The 18,469-nt window shown below is 45.4% G+C and overlaps 1 protein-coding gene across 1 annotated transcript in view; it reads left to right on the forward strand.

The window, feature by feature from the left end:
• Window positions 1-18,090, forward strand: part of LOC130427211 (E3 ubiquitin-protein ligase TRIM39-like) — a 36,774-nt gene extending 18,684 nt beyond the window's left edge. The window contains 7 exon segments of the mRNA XM_056754452.1: window positions 11,287-11,499; window positions 11,502-11,836; window positions 11,924-12,019; window positions 12,099-12,332; window positions 16,988-17,126; window positions 17,251-17,277; window positions 17,354-18,090. Coding sequence (XP_056610430.1) covers window positions 11,287-11,499; window positions 11,502-11,836; window positions 11,924-12,019; window positions 12,099-12,332; window positions 16,988-17,126; window positions 17,251-17,277; window positions 17,354-17,901 — 1,592 coding nt within the window. The 3' untranslated portion in view covers window positions 17,902-18,090.
• Window positions 18,091-18,469: the final 379 nt, after the last annotated feature.

The raw sequence follows: 18,469 nt of genomic DNA on the forward strand, positions 1-18,469 counted from the left end.
AGCAGATGTTCATCACTAATAACTCAATCATCACTATAATAATATTGAAACTCATTACAAATTCTGTCAAACAGGAGCACAGAAAGGTGTTGGTTTTGGGATAAATCTTGGCCAGAATTGAAATAAACTGTTGTTTATATTTGGTTCAGTTCTGCTTTATTTGTTTTGATGTTTGACATGTGGCATAGCTTTGGCATGCCTGTGGCCCAAATCTGGCAAACAGGAGCGGACCGCACAAGTGCCATCATTCCACGTCATATGTGGGCCAGATGAGTAAAGTATGGGGAGTAAGGTGTGGGCCAGATTTGGGCCGCAAAAATTTGCTATCTGGGTATCTTTGTAATATCCTGCAAAGCAATGGTTGATCTTCTTGGGATCAACAACGCTGTTTCCGTTAGTTGCTCAAATTTTATTTATTGCTCGTGTTGCCTGATCCTGTTTCAGCTGGTGGGCAAGCAGTTTTTGGTTTTTTTTTTTTTGAAAGTATTGAGTTATACTCGCTTCGTAGGACTATTATTATTTTGAGAGTGGCTTTGCTACTTGTTGATCTATAGTCCCTTTCCAATTCGTCTATTCGCTCGTCGATTTCAGGTTCAAAGACTCTCGTTTACTTGCCACTTACAGTCACCATAAACTTTGATTGAAAACGAAAGCCACATCTCACTTCGTGCTCCCTGCATTTCTTCCGTATGTTGTCAAACTTTTGTCTCTGTTTTAAGACATCCACTGCTAGGTCCGGGAACACGTGAATTTTACGATCGTCATATTCCAAGGGTTTCGACCTCGCCAGGCGCAAGATGCGTTCGATGGAGTCTGACAATGAACGCCTGTGAACGGCCTTCTCTTGGAGGCTTTGGTGATCTGTGCACCCCGTCAATTTTGACTGGATTATTCGTGTTCTCCTCGCCCAGTACCTGTGTCAGCTGCTTCCATTTTCCACACCTTCTTTAATGCCGACAATCCGAATAATTTGCCGTCGAGATCTTGATTCTAAATCGCTGGTCTTTTCCCTGAGCCGTTTTACAGTCATTCTTCAGTCGTGCGCACAGCCTCTCCAGCAACTCGATGCGAATTTCATGTGCCTTTGTTGCCTTTTCAATCTGGGCCACCCTGTTTGATATGCTGGCAAGAGACACGTTTACCTCTAACAAAGTTGTAGAAATAGCCTCGAGTTTCTTATCAAAAGAGCCACTCAAGTTCATGATAGCATCCATGATGTCCAGGTTTGTCGGCGCAACTGCCTTCACGCTAATTAGGTCAGCATTAGCTGAGTTCTTCATTACACTTTCATCTTCCATATCCGCCTTTTCTGCCTTCTTGTGTCTTGTCAGCATTACGAAAAGAGGTTAACCAAAACAAATGTTCAATTTCAAGCAACTCCAAGGTTTTTAACTGTATATATTTTTTGATCAGTGAAGAGCTGTTAAAAACGCGTCTCCTCCATTCAACACCGCAACAGCTCCCTGATCAGTGTTTTCTTGAGTTGTTCTCCTGCCCCTTAATTTGAACAGTACAAGGTGGTAATAAAATTGAGAATTTAATTTAATGACATTTAAGTACTGCAAGAGCGATTCTAGTACAGATTGCACGGTTACGGATTTGAATCGCTCTCGCTGTAATTTAATGCGATATGCCAAACAATCTGTGCAGCCCAACATTAAGTTGAACTCGTCTGTTCCTGAAATCACTGATCAGCCTCATCAGATGTTTTATCAGAGTTGGGGCTAAACTCTGCAGGAAAATGGATCTCGCGGTCCAGAGTTGAGAACCACAGTTGTAGACTTTTCTCAACATACATTTTTCTCACCCTCGAACACTCCGCATGAACTACTATGAATCTCATTATTGCGGTTAGATAACCCTTCAAACTTCTTTAGTAAGTTTTGTCTGTGTATGAAGACACTGCAAATTCTTGTTCTGAAGTTAACTTCAGGAGCAAACTTCAGCCAATTTCCTGTGTGCAGGGAGTAGAGAGCAGTGAACACTGTGTAGGGATCATGTCAATCGGAACACAGTTCATTCATGGAGCGCTGGTGATTTAAATCAGGTTTGTTAAACGAGAGAAAAGCTAAATATGGGGGGACGTGAGGACCAGGGGCCCGTTCTTCGTACGTCGCTAACTCGGTTAGCTGGATTTGATTGTTGACGATTTGGCATGATCTTGGATTGTTTGGTTCTTGGACGCTCATCCTGGACTTGCTGTCATAGCAACAGGTCCGTAAGCTTGAACCTGCTCGGGAGCAGGCTTACTTCATGTAAACAGGATTAGATCCCGGCTTTATAAGCGGAGGTGATATGGGAAGTCTTCCGCAGCCATGTCTTGTCCGCTTTTACGTCAGGAATCCGTTGCTGAAGGTATCAGAATAATTTGAAGAGCTTTTCGAATTAATCGCGTTTTGCAATATCGACAGAATCCTTTAGCGCTGCGCGATAATCTACTGATTGAGAGATATCGTTTATCTCGGGAGGGTGTAATCTACATTATCAACTTGTTGGAGCCACACGTTAAATGTTCGACTCGTCGCAGTCGGGCTTTAACAACTGCACAGTTTGTATAGCTCTGCGATTCTTTGCGAGTGGCACTTTCTTTTACACTATTGGAGATGCAGAAAACTTGTGTAAAAGTGCTGTATGTCATGCCATTCGCAAAGTTTAGCTGTCACTCAAACAGTTTTTAGGGGGCTTTGTGGTATTTCCAAGACACTTAAGACCACAGGCTGTGAAGCAGATTTATTTTCCCATTGCAGGTATATTTTAATTGTTAATGATGATCAATCAATCATGATCATGCCAAAAAGTAGCCTAGGACTTACATTATTTGTTCCTCAGGCTTCCCACACGTTATTGGTGCCATAGACTGCACCAAGACATGTCCCCATCAAGGCCCCACCTGGCCCCAATGAAGGGGATTTTGTGAACCGAAAGGGATTTTACAGTGTAAATGTGCAAGTAAATTACTATTTCGATTATTAATATTCCAGATTAGCAATAAATAAAAAATAAAAAAGTAATGTAATCAAAAAGTATGCAGTTGACTGATTTCAAATATTTTAGATGGTGTGTGACTCCATGTTCCACATCACAAATGTGGAAGCCACATGGCCTGTTCTGTGCATGACTCCATGATTTTCAGAGAGTCACATTCATGAACATTATTTGAACGTGGTTAAAATTATTTAAAACTCACTGTATTACATAACTTTATTCTGAGCCTAACAAAACTGCATTTTTCCGGTGCTTACGATGGGGTCCTGCTTGGTGACAGGGGCTATGCCTGCAGGCAGTACTTCATGACACCATTCCCTGGACCACAAACCCGTTACAATGCAGCTCTAGCCAGGACAAGGGCACGCATTGAAATGACCTTTGGCCAACTAAAGGGAAGATTTCAGTGTCTTAAGGGTCTGAGGGACACTTGGACCAACCTAGTGGCAGAGCTGCACAGGACAGAATTGTGGAACACCATTTTTGAATTCTTTTTTACACATAAACCTTCATTAAATTAATAATAGAAGACAAGACAACATGCTTAGTTCATGGAGTTTTATTTCAATTATTGTTTCTCAAGAAAAGCCAGTGATGGTCATCTTTTGCCTGCAATAAGATATATTGTTATCCAAGGGCAGCAATAGCGCTCTTTGTGAAAAATAGGGTTTTAGCACTTACTCTGAAGTTCCTTTTGAAGCAACTCAATCTCTAGTGTCAGTTTTTTTCTTCTTTGAGGTGCCAAGTTCAATTTCTCCCCTTAATTTTTGCTTTTTAAGAGCAAAATACTAAATTTTCTGTTGAAGATTCCGTTTATAGTACGGATATCCCCCTGTGCCATTAAAAAAATAAACTCAACACAAGCCTCATGTTAGAGAAAAAGGAAAAGTAGACTGCCCACCTCTGTATCAATTTGTTCTGTAGGCGTTTCCTCCTGCAACTCATATAACCAGTCAGAAATAATATGTACACATCTATAAATTAAATAAAGTTATTTGTGCACTTACAAGTACTTCCTCCAAAGGACAGTCATCTGAGAGGGTTTCTTCACTGTCCTGTGCAAAAGAAAAATGGGTATTACAAAGTGTTGCACTTTCTTTCCTTTTGTTGTAAAGTTATAAATGTCCACTTACTGCACATATTTCAGCCACCACTTTCTTGGGAACAGGTAAAAGTGTAAGTATTATGCAAAACTACACAAAAGAGGAGAACTCAATGGCATTACAATACACTAGGAAAAAATATGATCAATAACATATTGCAAAATATTTTTACATTTGTTATGCAATTTTCACCATCACAATTCAAACCAATTGACTAAATATTTATTTGTTGAAATGACTGTACCAGCCATTTGGATTATAGAAATAATTTAACGCAGCAATAAATTATTTACAGTGTAGCAAGATGATTTAAAACTCATTTAGCTGTAATTAAGGTGTTGCTATTACTGGTCCCTGGCTTTAGGTCTAAGGAAGAGCTGCCCCCAGGGATGCCCTTTACAATGGGTCGGTTGTCATTTAGCCCAAGGGCCAGCTCTTCTGCAGGGTGTCACGGGGAGAACAACGACACGGACACAACAGGTACAATAAACGGCCCCGGAGGGTACTTTTATTGAAGGTTCCAAACGAGACAGGGGAATGCACCAAGATGGTGCCGGTCAAAGGTGCTGGTGATCTCCGGGTAGGGGAAAAGTGGTAGTCGTTCTAGGAGCCTCGTACACATGTACGCCCAAGGGAATATCCGGGACCGCACTATAGCCGGCAATATGAATCTGGTCATCCAGTCCGTCCTTCAGCCTTCGGAGTCTAGGAGGAAGACAATACGTGACGTGAGTAAGTTGCTCAGTAAGGTTTGTGGAGATCAAGCTCACCTTCCCTCAGAATACCAACAGCTTTTATAGCTGTTGGGATTGTGTTTTGAACGACCTGCAGGTGAGTCTCGTTGATTTCCCCTGTCTCCATGGCGATGCTGATTGCGCAACGGGTGACTCGTCACACTCCCCCCCCCCTAAGCGTTGCCTTGTTCGCCTGGGCCGTCCTGTAAGGAGATGGAAATATGTGTGGGGGGGTTTGAGTGTCACCTGACCTAGTGGTCCACCCTGACCAGATCCTCGGCAGACCGTCTGCATTCCCGTGGGAGGTCCCGGCTCGATGTACCACAGTAAAGTGGAAGTCCTGGAGCGCTAAAAACCATCTTGTTACTCGTGTGTTATTGTTCTTAGCTTTGGCCATCCACTGGAGTGGTGCGTGGTCCGTTACTAACGTGAACTTCCGTCCCAGGAGGTAATAGCGTAGCTCCAGGACTGCCCACTTTATGGCCAGGGCCTCCCTCTCGACTGTGGCATACCGACTTTCCGCCGGGGTGAGTTTGCGGCTGATGTATACCACCGGGTGCTCAGCCCCATCCCGGGTCTGTGACAGGACCGCTCCTATTCCGGTATTGGAAGCATCGGTCTGGAGTATGAAGGGGCAGCCAAAATCCGGTGCATGTAGTACTGGAGATGACGAAAGGGCCTTCTTCAGTACCTGGAATGCCTGTTCCGCCTCCGGTGTCCACTTCACGTTCTCTGGCTGCCCCTTCCTGGTCAGGTTGGTCAGGGGGCTGGCTATGGACGAAAAGTTGGGGATAAAGCACCTATAGTACCCCGCTAGCCCCAGGAAGGCACGTACCTGAGATTTGTTACGGGGTCGAGGGGCATCCCGGACGGCTTCCACCTTCTTCATCTGTGGTTGGATAAGACCTCCCCCGACCCTGTATCCCAGGTACTGGGCTTCGGCGAGTCCGAGGTGGCACTTCTTGGGATTCGCCGTCAAGCCTGCCTTCCGTAGGTCCATCAGCACTCTCCGCAATCGGTCCAGGTGCTCATCCCAGGTCCCCGAGTGGATGACTACATCATCAATGTAGGCTGCAGCATATGGTTGATGTGGACGAAGCAAAATATCCATCATCCTCTGGAAGGTGGCCGGTGCCCCATGCAGTCCAAAAGGTAGGACTCTATATTGCCAATGTCCCCCTGGGGTGCTGAATGCGGTTTTTTCCTTGGAGGCTGGGGACAGGGGCACCTGCCAATACCCTTTTGTTAAGTCAAGTGTTGTAATGTACCGGGCCTTACCTAGCCGGTCCAGGAGTTCATCCACCCGGGGCATTGGGTACCCGTCGAAGCTGGATACCTCGTTGAGCTTCCGAAAATCGTTGCAAAAGCGGAGAGTGCCGTCTGGTTTTGGGACCATCACGATGGGACTGGACCAAGGGCTGCGGGAGGGCTCTATCACTCCAAGCATTTTCATCCTGTTGATTTCCTCCTCTATAGCCAACCGACGATTCTCTGGTACCCGGTAGGGCCGCTGTCTGACGATGACTCCGGGTGGTGTTCGTACTTCGTGCTGGGTTATTCGAGTCTGCCCGGGCTTTTCTGAGAATACATCTCGGAACTGACTGACCAGGGTCTGTAGATCTTTCTTTTGGAGAGGAGACAGCTGTTCTCCCATTGGGATGACTGGTGGTTCTTCTGGAACGGAAATCGCCAACAGGGCTGGGGTGGGGATCCACTTCTTCAGTAAATTAATGTGGTACAGCTGCTCCTCTCGTCTTCTTCCCGGCTGACGGACACGGTAGTTGACCGGCCCGACCTTCTCCACTATAACGTAGGGTCCCTTCCAGGAGGCCAAGAACTTGGATGTGGCTGTAGGGATCAGCACCAACACTCGGTCTCCTGGTTGGAACTCCCGTGGCTGGGCAGGCCGATCATACCACCGTTTCTGGGCGCGCTGGGACTCGACGAGGTGTTCCCGAACAATAGGCATCACTCTGTCTATGCGGGATCTCATCTGCTGTACGTGCTCGATCAGAGACCGGTGGGGGGCAGGTTGCTGTTCCCAGGCATCACGGGCGATGTCCAAAAGGCCGCAGGGTTGTCGACCGAACAGAAGCTCGAATGGCGTAAACCCAGTGGACGCCTGGGGCACTTCTCGTACGCCAAAAAGCACGTAGGGCAGTAACAAGTCCCAGTCGCGCCCATCCTCTGCCACCACTCGGCGGAGCATCCTCTTCAACGTCTGGTTAAATCCCTCAACCAGACCGTCAGTTTGGGGATGATACACAGAGGTCCGGAGTTGTTTCACTTTGAGAAGGCGGCAGAGGTCCGCCATCAGCCGGGACATGAACGGGGTCCCCTGGTCAGTCAGGACTTCAGTGGGGATGCCTACCCGGCTGTAGAGTAGAAACAGCTCCTTGTCTATCGCTTTCGACGTTGCTTTTCTTAATGGAATAGCCTCCGGATACCGGGTAGCGTAGTCCACCACTACGAGGATATACTCGTGCCCCCGGGCAGACTTCGGCAGCGGTCCTACCAGGTCCATCCCGATGCGTTCGAAGGGCACCTCGATTACTGGTAGGGGTATGAGAGGACTGGGGGGGGTCATTGGGGTGAAGTCTGCTGGCATGTGGGGCAGCTTTGACAAAACCTTTTCACTTCGCCTTCTAAACCTGGCCAGTGGAAACGATCTCGGATACGCTGTATGGTGTTCGCTGCAGCCATATGTCCGGCCATGGGGTGTGTGTGAGCTAGCTCCATCACCGTTGCTGTTTTGGTTGCAGGTACCACCAACAAGAGTTTCTCCTCCCCCCGCCTCATAGCAGCGCAGTACAACAACCCCTGTTTAATAACAAAATGGGGAACCGGGTGTGGACCGGGCTGACGGTCTTCTCCGTCCACTACTCTCACCTGGCCCCAACAATTTTGTAGCCTGGGGTCCTCCCGTTGTTCCCGTCCAAACGATCCCCTTATGGTCACTTGTTGGTATAGGTCAGTGAATAGATTATGGTCAGGACCCTCACCCTCCTTTTCGCTTTCGGTGGCCATCAGAACGGGTCGGGGCTTCCTCTCCTTTTTGGCTCGGGCTCTCTGTAGTCGCCCCTTGCGGCCCACCGGCCACACTATGCCGGGCTGTACCAGGGTGACCGAGCTACCGGAGTCCAGCGTAGCGGTGATGGGTCGCCCATCTCCCCGGACCATCCGCCGAGAAGCTCCCGACGGCACGGTCTGGTGTACCGCACAGCCAGCGAGCCACATAGGGGGGGTTCCTGCGGAAGTCTGTTCTGTAGGCTTCGGCTCATCCCGTGGCGTAGCTGCTTGGGGTTGATGTACTGGCCTCGAGGTGCCCTCCAGCGATCGCCAATTAGGGTTTCCCCTCCGGGGCCATGCCAGCTCTCTCTCTCCGGCCTCTCTGGCTACTGATGCCTCTGCCAACTCTACCGCTTCCACGACCTCGCGTAGGGTGGATGGTCCTCCCATGCTGACAGCCATTCGGAAACGTCGGGGTAGAGCTCTTAACAGCCTGTCCACCATTACGCGCTCCGCCACTTGGAGGGCTGAGGGTTCTCCGGTCATTAGCCAAAGATGTGCCAGCCGGGACAATTGGGCCGCCTGGGCTCTCACTGGGATGCGTTCCTGGTACGTCCATTGCTGGAACTTCTGGGCGGCACTGATAGGGGAGAGACCCACCCTGGCGAGGATCTCCCGTTTAAGAGCTTCGTAGTCCTCGCTGGTGGGTGGTCGCAAGGCATGGTAGGCCCGCTGAGCTTCGCCGGACAGAAGTGGTGCTAGAATCCTCGCCCACTCGGCCTTGTTCCAGGCTTCCCTCGTTGCTACTACCTCGAAAATATGTAAATAGGCCTCTATATCGTCATGGTCCGTCAGTTTCGTCAAAAGCTGATGGGCCGCAGTTCTCGTTTCTGGCAAAGATGTTCGGGCAGCCATACCCTCTCGGATCATACCCAGGGTCTGGTCTGTCTGTTCCTGCCGGCTGGCCAGTTGCTCTGTAAACTGTTGCTGGCGTACCACAACTTCAGCCAGGCGTCGGATAACGTCCTCCATCTTGAAAGAGAGAGGGCTGCACGTGTCCTGCAGGATGCACAGAGAGAGAGAGAGAGAGAGAGGAAAAAAAAAAAAAAATTGTAAGTATCCGGGGTGAGGTAATCTTAGCCTACGTGTCGTTGCTATGCCCGCATTCTCCACCAAATGTCACGGGGAGAACAACGACACGGACACAACAGGTACAATAAACGGCCCCGGAGGGTACTTTTATTGAAGGTTCCAAACGAGACAGGGGAATGCACCAAGATGGTGCCGGTCAAAGGTGCTGGTGATTTCCGGGTAGGGGAAAAGTGGTAGTCGTTCTAGGAGCCTCGTACACATGTACGCCCAAGGGAATATCCGGGACCGCACTATAGCCGGCAATATGAATCTGGTCATCCAGTCCGTCCTTCAGCCTTCGGAGTCTAGGAGGAAGACAATACGTGACGTGAGTAAGTTGCTCAGTAAGGTTTGTGGAGATCAAGCTCACCTTCCCTCAGAATACCAACAGCTTTTATAGCTGTTGGGATTGTGTTTTGAACGACCTGCAGGTGCGTCTCGTTGATTTCCCCTGTCTCCATGGCGACGCTGATTGCGCAACGGGTGACTCGTCACAAGGGGTATAATGTGGGGGTGCAGGACCACTACCTGTTTTTCTGCTCCGCCTTTTTTTTTTGCTGATTATAAACAGACAAACACATCATTTAAAATGTTTTTGGTAACAGATACTTAACAGTAGAAGTAGAAAGGATTACCAGTTTGAAGAATATTGTTGTTCTTCACTTTGAAGTGTTCCCTGGCGTTTTAATTATTTTTTTCAAACTCAGCAAACCCTTCCAGTAGTAATTCTTGCTCTGTTGTGTTGAAAAACTGAGCGCTCTCTTTTGCCATGGTGAGCAGCCAATAGCAGCGTTGCTGATCATTGTTTCTACTATCGATACATATCCCCTTTTAAACAAGCGCATGAACGCGCAATAATCTCAGATAACTCAATCCAGCGATACTAATCATATCCGGCAGGTGTGTTCGAAGAACCCAATTTGCCAGATCATGATTAGCACGATGATATCATCTCGGATGTGTCATTTGATCTCGGATGTAATAAGCGACGTACGAAGAACGGGCCCCAGATTTAGAGCCGCTAGGCTATGTTTGTGTTTTCTAAAATGGTGAAATAAACTGTATAATACAGGTGTATCATTTAAGTACCTATAAATATCTACATGTATAGAAACCTATACGTATGCAAAATCCCCCCCTCAAAAATAAAATTCTGGCTATGCCACTGTCTTGCAGTTTGACTCACCGATGTGTGCTGTGCTGTTGATCCTAAAATAACATTTCAAGATGAGAGTTTTGTTGCATTTTATGTCCAGATAAATTTGTGAAAATAGGGTGCAAATAAAAGCTTATAGTACGTTTAGACGATATAACACTGAAAAGTTGTTCAGTTGCGTTTTTCAAAAGTTCCACGTACACACAACAGCGTTATTGATATAATCTGCATTTACATAGATTCGGGAAAAGAAATAAAACTATGTATTATGTATACCAGGCCAGTGGATAGCAATGTTGTGCTGCAAAGAAACACTACATGCGTGCGCACATATACATACTCTGTTTTAATCTAATAGTGCTATTAACACACTTTTTGGCATGTACGTGTGTTCATATAAATACTATGTCTCTGCTGATTCTAGTGGTGCAGTAAATCTAACATTCTGCATCGTGGAATACTTGTGCAGGCTTAAGGAGTAAATGCCGACACGCCCTTAGAGTTTTCGTGCGACATTGATGCTTTAACATACTAAATGCATAAAAAATTCCTGACACCTAGAATCCGTTTTTGAATCTCAACAATGCTCACGATCAACAAATGAAAACGTCATGCTGCAATGCATGGGGGTTGATCTGATTATCACCATTGTTGAGATTCATACACTGATTCTTCATCTCTGTGTTTGTCTAAATAAATTTGTAGTTGTAATTGTCAACTAACTCCTGTCTTAACTATATCTGGACATCAAAACCTGTCAAACTCCCTCATCTCATACTAAGTTTTTATTCATGATCAGCAACATAGTATTTCAAACCAGGCAAGATAAGTGACAACTACAACATGATCGTGGTTTCAACAAACACAAATCAATACCATTGGATTGTTTTTTCATGTACATTAACATGATAACTGTACTTTAAAAGTACACTAGTAGAGTATGTGGATAGAATAAGAAAGACAAGGGTCAAGAACAACTTAAGAAAACACTAATGTTCACGATGGTGTCTGTTGTTAGCTGGAAGAAATTTAAACAAACCGGAACATGGACCTTTTGAATGTTTTTAAAACGGTTTCAAGAACATGAAAAATCTCTAAACTCAAACTTTTGTATACAAACATACAAAATCTAAGTAATCAACATTCATGATTTCTGTCTGTTTCTCAGTTCCGTTATCATCCAGTGTTTTTCTGACTGAGGAGCTTCAGTGTTCTGTGTGTCTGGATCTGTTCATTGATCCAGTCAGCACTCCATGTGGACACAACTTCTGCAAGAGCTGTCTGAAACAGTACTGGGAAGACAGTCACATCTACTCGTGTCCAATGTGTAAAGAAACATTCAGTAAAAGACCAGACCTCAAGATTAACACAACACTTAGACAGTCGCACTGCATTTTAAGAAAAAGATCAGTCTGAGAAGATCTGAAGTTCTCTGTGACATCTGTGATAAAAGAAAGCTGAAAGCCCTGAAGTCGTGTCTGATGTGTCAGACCTCATACTGTGAAAGGCACCTGGAGCTTCATCAAAAAATTAGTTTAAAGAAACACAAACTGATTGATCCTGTGGAGAATATAAAGGACTATATATGTCAGAAACATAAGAGACCTCTGGAGCTCTTCTGTAGAGATGATCAGACATGTGTGTGTGTGTTTTGTACTGAAGGAGACCACAAGACTCACAACACTGTTCCTCTAGAGGAGATGAGTAAAGAGAAGAAGGTTTGAGTCAATAACAACATGAAAACATGATTTAATAACCTGTTTACCTGTGATACAATGTATCTGTGTGTTGCTGTCCGTCTATAGACTCAACTGAAGAAGACACAGACAAACGTTCAGCAGATGATCCTGGAGAGAATCAAGAAGATTCAAGACATCAAACACTCAGCAGAACTCAGAAAAGTGAGCTGAAGATGTTAAATATGTTTTAATTTCTCTTATAATAAAGATGATGAATGAGAATGTAACCGTATTGTTTCAGAGGAACACAGATGAGCAGAAAGCAGCGAGTGTTGAGGTCTTCAGCGCTCTGATCAGATCCATTGAGAGATGTCAGACTGAGCTGCTGGAGATGATGGACGAGCAGCAGAAAGCAGCAGAGAAACAGGATGAAGATCTCATGAAAGATCTGGAGCAGGAGATCACTCAGCTGAAGTGGAGAGACAGTGAGCTGGAGCAGCTCTCACACACTGACCATCATCTCCACCTCATACAGGTCAGTCAATCCCTCTCTACTTTTGTTTATAGGTAATTTCAGTTTTAACCCTTTAAAACCGACTGCAGTTCCCACGCTCCTGTAATTGTGTCTCAATTCATGTTTATTTATATAGTGTTTTTCACAATGTGCATTGTTCCAAAGCAGCTTTACATGGGCAAACAGGAAAAACAGAAAAGGTAAAACACAGCACAGTGCATGGTATTTATAGAACGAGCAAGATCATTCTAATAAATAATATCTAATTAATAAATAAATAAATAAATGCAGTCTCCCGGTGAGCAAGCCAACACTGCCCTGCTGTGGTGAGGAACCCAGACTCCAATGATTGATTGTGTCTCTGTTCAAGAGCCAATAAAAACTGAATCCAAATGGGTAGAGGAATTATTATTTTGAAAAATCATAAAAGTTTGCTTTCGAATCATTCTCACGGTACTTTGATGTCATCCGCATGTCGGATCTTGCAGTGCAAGATCATTTAAGTCGAACAAGCCTATTGGATCTCCATTTGCTGCACATTCTACTCGTCGTTGTGTCTCTTTACAATGTTTTATTAACAAAGTTCGGGACGAACCTAAGCATATAATCAGCCCGCTGTTCCATCATCAGCAAATACCTATCAGCCCGAGCACTCAATCTCAGCACAACCATCTCGGCTGGTACATCATCAGCAACCACCGCATCTACCCTCAAGCATGCTCTATCATAAATAGACAAACAATCTTACCTGATGCATCTCACCAGATAAACATCGATATGCTTCGTTCCATGTTGTGTCCGAACATTTTTTTTTTTTCATGTCTGAGGATTCTCTACAAGTTTTAATCATGCCTCGGACGTTTTGCAACAAGTGCTGCTAATAGACGCACAAGCAAAACATCAGCTTGTTTATATTGCATGTTTCTTTTGGCTTTTCATAAAGCTAATTACATATGGAATCCAAACTCTAAAGGATTTCATCAACACAGGCAGGACATTATGTATTCGATGGATCTTACGGATCTCTAAATCGTTGCAGCCCTGCGACAGGCCGATCCGTGAAGCATACTACATATATCTTCCCCCGCAGCTGCGAGATGTGATTCCGTATTTCCACTGGTTTACATAGCGCTCGGCACTCCTTTGTTCCCAAATACAAGAGCCTCCAGCACGTTACCTCGCTGCTCAAGGCCTGCGCGTTTGATACGTCAGCGCTGCTAGCGACAGCTGACTACTATCGGGACAGGAGTATTCACAAGATCGACGCATTTAAATTTAATCATACGACACGCCAAGCCAATGTGATTATGTTTCAACGGCAGGCAAATTTTCTTCCAAGAGAAACAATCATCTTAGTGGAATTACTTAATTCTGTTGTTCCATGCAGTCACTCGATCTATTCAACCCCAAATTCAGTGTTTTATTTCAGATAAATCGCATTATATGATGCATTGTTTATACTGTGTTTGCTTGTGTTTGAAACGCAGAACTCGCCGTTGCGCAAGAGGCTGGGTGATTACACTCTTTTTACTCAATATACAGTTTCATCCGCGGTCATGCCGTCGCCACGGCTGCCTTCGAGAATGGGATGTCGCTGGGCAGCCCGAGCGCACTTTTACGGCGCCCCTGCCGTGCAGCGAACCAGTGTTGCCAACTCTTTATTTAATTGGAAATAGCAACAGCCTGCAAAAAAGTAGTTTAATGTCGCCTAATGACGTCGAGTGCTTACTTGCTAATCGGTGGCATCATCCTTTTGGTATCTGGCGAGTTAAGCACTTTAGTTCTGATTCATATTTATACTCTCTCAGCATTCATATAGAGCGTTTATTTTAAAACAATACTCCCAAATGCGCAATGTTCTTAATGTCTTATTATCCCGTATATGTTGGGCTGAAAACAAGACTATGTAATAATGAGTGAACCACACCTTGTAAACCACACACCAGAAGTCACTTTTGTTGAGCAGATTAAATGCTTCTGTGTTCATGTGTGTGCGTCCATAATGGTCATCACGTTTAAATCGTGCATGCTCAAACATGGTTGGCGCCTGCCGCTGTTACCTTAAATTAGACAAACAGTGGCACGCATCAGCTTATTCACCGGTTGGTTATTCTCACAATCTCCATAGTCTCTCAAAATTAACACAACCGCATCTTGGAATTTAAACCTAGAAGCTGCGTTAACTCCGAATTATTTGATCATGTACTACCCATGCAGTGTGCACAGCATTTTGAACATAAAACAGAAAATGTTATTGAGAACATGTGGGTGACTCTAACATGCTCTCCCACCACATCTCGCTGCTCGCGCATAAAGCTAAGCATCATGCACACTCTGGTTTACTTCCATCTGCAAGCAGATATATCATAACCATGACTGTATCACTTTTGATACCTACTCGATACGGTAGGTTTAACCTTCGCTAACAGACCCGTGCGTTCATTATGGTTGCAGAAACAACGTACGTTCACTAACCTTGCTATGCGACACTAATCATAATCGCATAACTGCCAGACATATGGGTCCCAGGTAGTCCTGGGCCAGAAGCGAGCAGGTTCACAGACTTTTCTGTATCAGATTTCGACTACACAAGCAGCCGACACTGTTAGCCACCCAGGCCAGGCTGGCCGGCAACCGTCAGGAGCCCCAGCGCACCAATTTGTCTCTAGCGTGAAGCTGCCTCAGCTAGGAACACAAGCACTGGTCTCCGGACCACATTTCTTCAGCGCCGCTGCCGGCGCTAGCGCAGGACTGTCTCCGTAAAACACACAAGTGGCCTCCATTAGATTGCTTGTCCCGCAACGGGCTCGGAATCAATCAATCTCTAGCTTGATGCAGCCTCCGCTAGAGTCACAAGCTTTGGTCCCAGGTCCCCATTTCTTTGGTGCCTCTGCCAACGCTAGCGTGAGCCTGTCTCCGCACGACACGCAAGCGGCCGCCATTTCCTTCATTCTCTCTTTCCAACAGGCACGCCCTGCATTTTCATTGGCTACGGCGATCGCGATGCCCGCGCCTCCACATGCGTGTCCGATGGAACCTCCACAAGTCTTCAGCAGAGTCAGAGCACAGATTTTGGCAGATGTTCAAGCTGTTAGTGCCTTAAGCGGACCCCATGCCTACTCCTGTACCACTTTATTCGGAGTTGATCTTCCAGTGAATCACCCACTGCAAAACCTTCTCGATGCCTCTCTCCAATTTCCCCCAGGACCCTGCAATCATACCTGAGAAGCTTCAAATCATTTCCCAAGGCTATCAGCATTCCCTTCCCAGATTTTTCTCTCCTCACCATCACCTCCTACATCTCATTTCTCAACACTGCAAAAAGGCCAGCTCCATCAGAGGTTACCTAAGTGGACTCCAGTTCTTCCACAAATTGATTTACAACTCTCCGTCGCCGGCCATAGCAAGCTCTCCAACATCAATGGTTATCCAGGGCATTCGAAGATCCCAACCCGCCCATCAGGACGCTAGGAGGCCCATCACCCTGGAGATGCTCACGAAATGCATCTCCACCCTCCGAACGGGATATCACTCCACGCATGTTGCCCGCACACTCTACACCATGTTCACATTGGCGTTCTTTGGTTTTCTACGATGCTCGGAGTTCTCCACCACATCCAAATTTGACCCTTCGGTTCACCCCACAGTGTATGACCTTCAAGTGCTGTAATCAGAGGCGATTTCTTACTCGATTAAGTAAAGTAAGACTGACCAGACCAGGAGAGGCCATTTCATCTACGTCTTCAACCTCCAGTCACCTGTTCAGCCTCCTAGCCTATCTTCGCTACAGACAACCCCTGATAGCGGCTTTATCGGATCCCCTCTTCGTTGATGAATCTAATCGCCCGGCCTCACGCTTCTGGTTTCAGAAGCACCTCAAAGCCGTCCTGCTCCAATCTGGAATCCCCGCAGAAAATTTTTCCGGACACTCCTTTTCGTATAGGCGCAGTCACCACAGCCGCCCAAAAGGTCCTATCTCAGCCAAAGATCCAACCCCTAGGCCGATTGTCATCGGAGGCTTTTTGAAGCTACATTCGGAGGGACCTGTTGCTCATCAGCGAATCCCATCAAAGCCTCCTTTCCCGAATGGTCTGATAGTCTCCGCTATCAGTTCAAACCTCAGCCACTTTGACACATGACTCCCCGAAGGACGTATCACCTCAGCACCTACTGACTCGGCATCTACAGTTACTGTTTGTCCAGCCTCGTCACTTGGGACCACCTTCGCAGGGGGTGGCTCTCACATCGGCCACTCGGCTGAGCCGGTATTCATTGCTAACGTCAGGACCGCCACATGAATCATTCACGATGCAGCCAGCGCCTCCATATCACAACGTTGGTCTCAACATCTTGAAGACACCCTCACAGAAGCGCCCGCCCCCGCATGTTTTATGTTTTTACAATACCATGGATGATCTTTTTACCTTTGAATTTATATGATGCTGTTATGGTGCTTTGTGTGCAGTATATAAAGGCAAATTGTCTATTTCTTTATGTCATTATTGATTCTTAATATTGTTTCTTGTTGTCAGTATTATTTTGGATGAGTAATTTCGGATAATTGTGGAAGTGTATTAATTAATTGTTAATAAAGTTTTTTTTTCAGAATGCAGTTAAATCTCACTCTCTCTCTCTCTCCCCTCATGCTGAGGGATTTCTTCTCTCTCCTTTTGTAGATTGACCCATCCCTGTACAGACCTCCACACACCAAGAACTGGTCTGAGATCAGTATGAAGACTGATGTGAGTGTGGAGACTCTGATTAGAGCTCTGACTCAACTGCAGGAGACTCTAGACGACAAACTCACTCAAACTGGTTGGTGAAACTTACTATCATACTATATCATAATACAAACATTGCAAAACAAGGAAAAACTGTTGCAGTTTTTAAAATTCTTATATAAAGTCTTGATGAAATTTATTGTAATTTGTGTTGACAGTGTTGAGGAGGATGCAGCAGTATGCAGGTACAATGTGTGATCTTCAATGTTCTCTCACATTCACATATTTAGATTGATTCATATTCTCTGATCTCTCTCTCAGTGGATGTGACTCTGGATCCTGTTACAGCTCATCCATATCTCATCCTGTCTGAAGATAGAAAACAAGTGAAAACTGGAGACATTGAGCAAAAACTCCCAGATAATCCAGAGAGATTTGATAAATGTGTCTGTGTTCTGGGAAAAGAGGGATTCTCTTCAGGGAGATTTTATTTTGAGGTGCAGGTGAAGGGAAAAACTGAATGGGATTTAGGAGTGGTGAGAGAGTCTATTATCAGGAAGGGATATATTAAAATGGGTCCTGAGGATGGACAGTGGACTGTAGTTCTGAGGGATGAGAATGATTATAGAGCTCGTGCTGGTCTCCGTGTCTCTCTGTGTCTGAGAGTGAGTCCACAGAAGGTGGGGGTGTTTGTGGATTATGAAGAGGGTCTGGTCTGTTTTTATGATGTGGAGAACAGATCTCATATCTATTCTTTCACTGCTCAAACTTTCACTGAGAAACTCTTTCCTCTCTTCAGTCCATGTCTTAATGATGGAGGTAAAAATTTAGCCCCACTGATCATCTCACCTGTTCATTACAACAAATAAATTAACGCCCAGAATATACTGTAAAATGCTACAAGATATCAAAGTTAATTACAGATTAATTACAGATTGAAAATTCTACTGTTACAGCTGTGGGAGTGTGCCTGTGCTTTTTTCACTTTCTCTCTATCTCTCTCTGTTGTCTCGTCCCAGATAGCAAATTTTTGCGGCCCAAATCTGGCCCACACCTTACTCCCCATACTTTACTCATCTTGCCCACATACCGAGTGGAACGAAGGCACTTGTGCGGTCCGCTCCTGTTTGCCAGATTTGGGCCACAGGCATGCCAAAGCTATGCCACATGTCAAACATCAAAACAAATAAAGCAGCGCTGAACTGAATTCTGGCCCAAATTTATCCCATAACCAACACCTTTCTGTGCTCCTATTATTATAGTTATGATTGAGTTATTAGTGATGAACATCTGCTTTTTAAAATAAAAAAAATATTTACACGGAGAAATAAACCAACTACAACCTGAAATACAACCCAACTAACAAAAGTTTGTTAGAAGAACGTTCCTTAGAGTTGTTTCACATTTTTTATGTTTTAAGATTGTTCCCAGCTAACA

Source organism: Triplophysa dalaica, chromosome 1 (genome assembly GCF_015846415.1).
Source record: "Triplophysa dalaica isolate WHDGS20190420 chromosome 1, ASM1584641v1, whole genome shotgun sequence".
Taxonomy (NCBI): domain Eukaryota; kingdom Metazoa; phylum Chordata; class Actinopteri; order Cypriniformes; family Nemacheilidae; genus Triplophysa; species Triplophysa dalaica.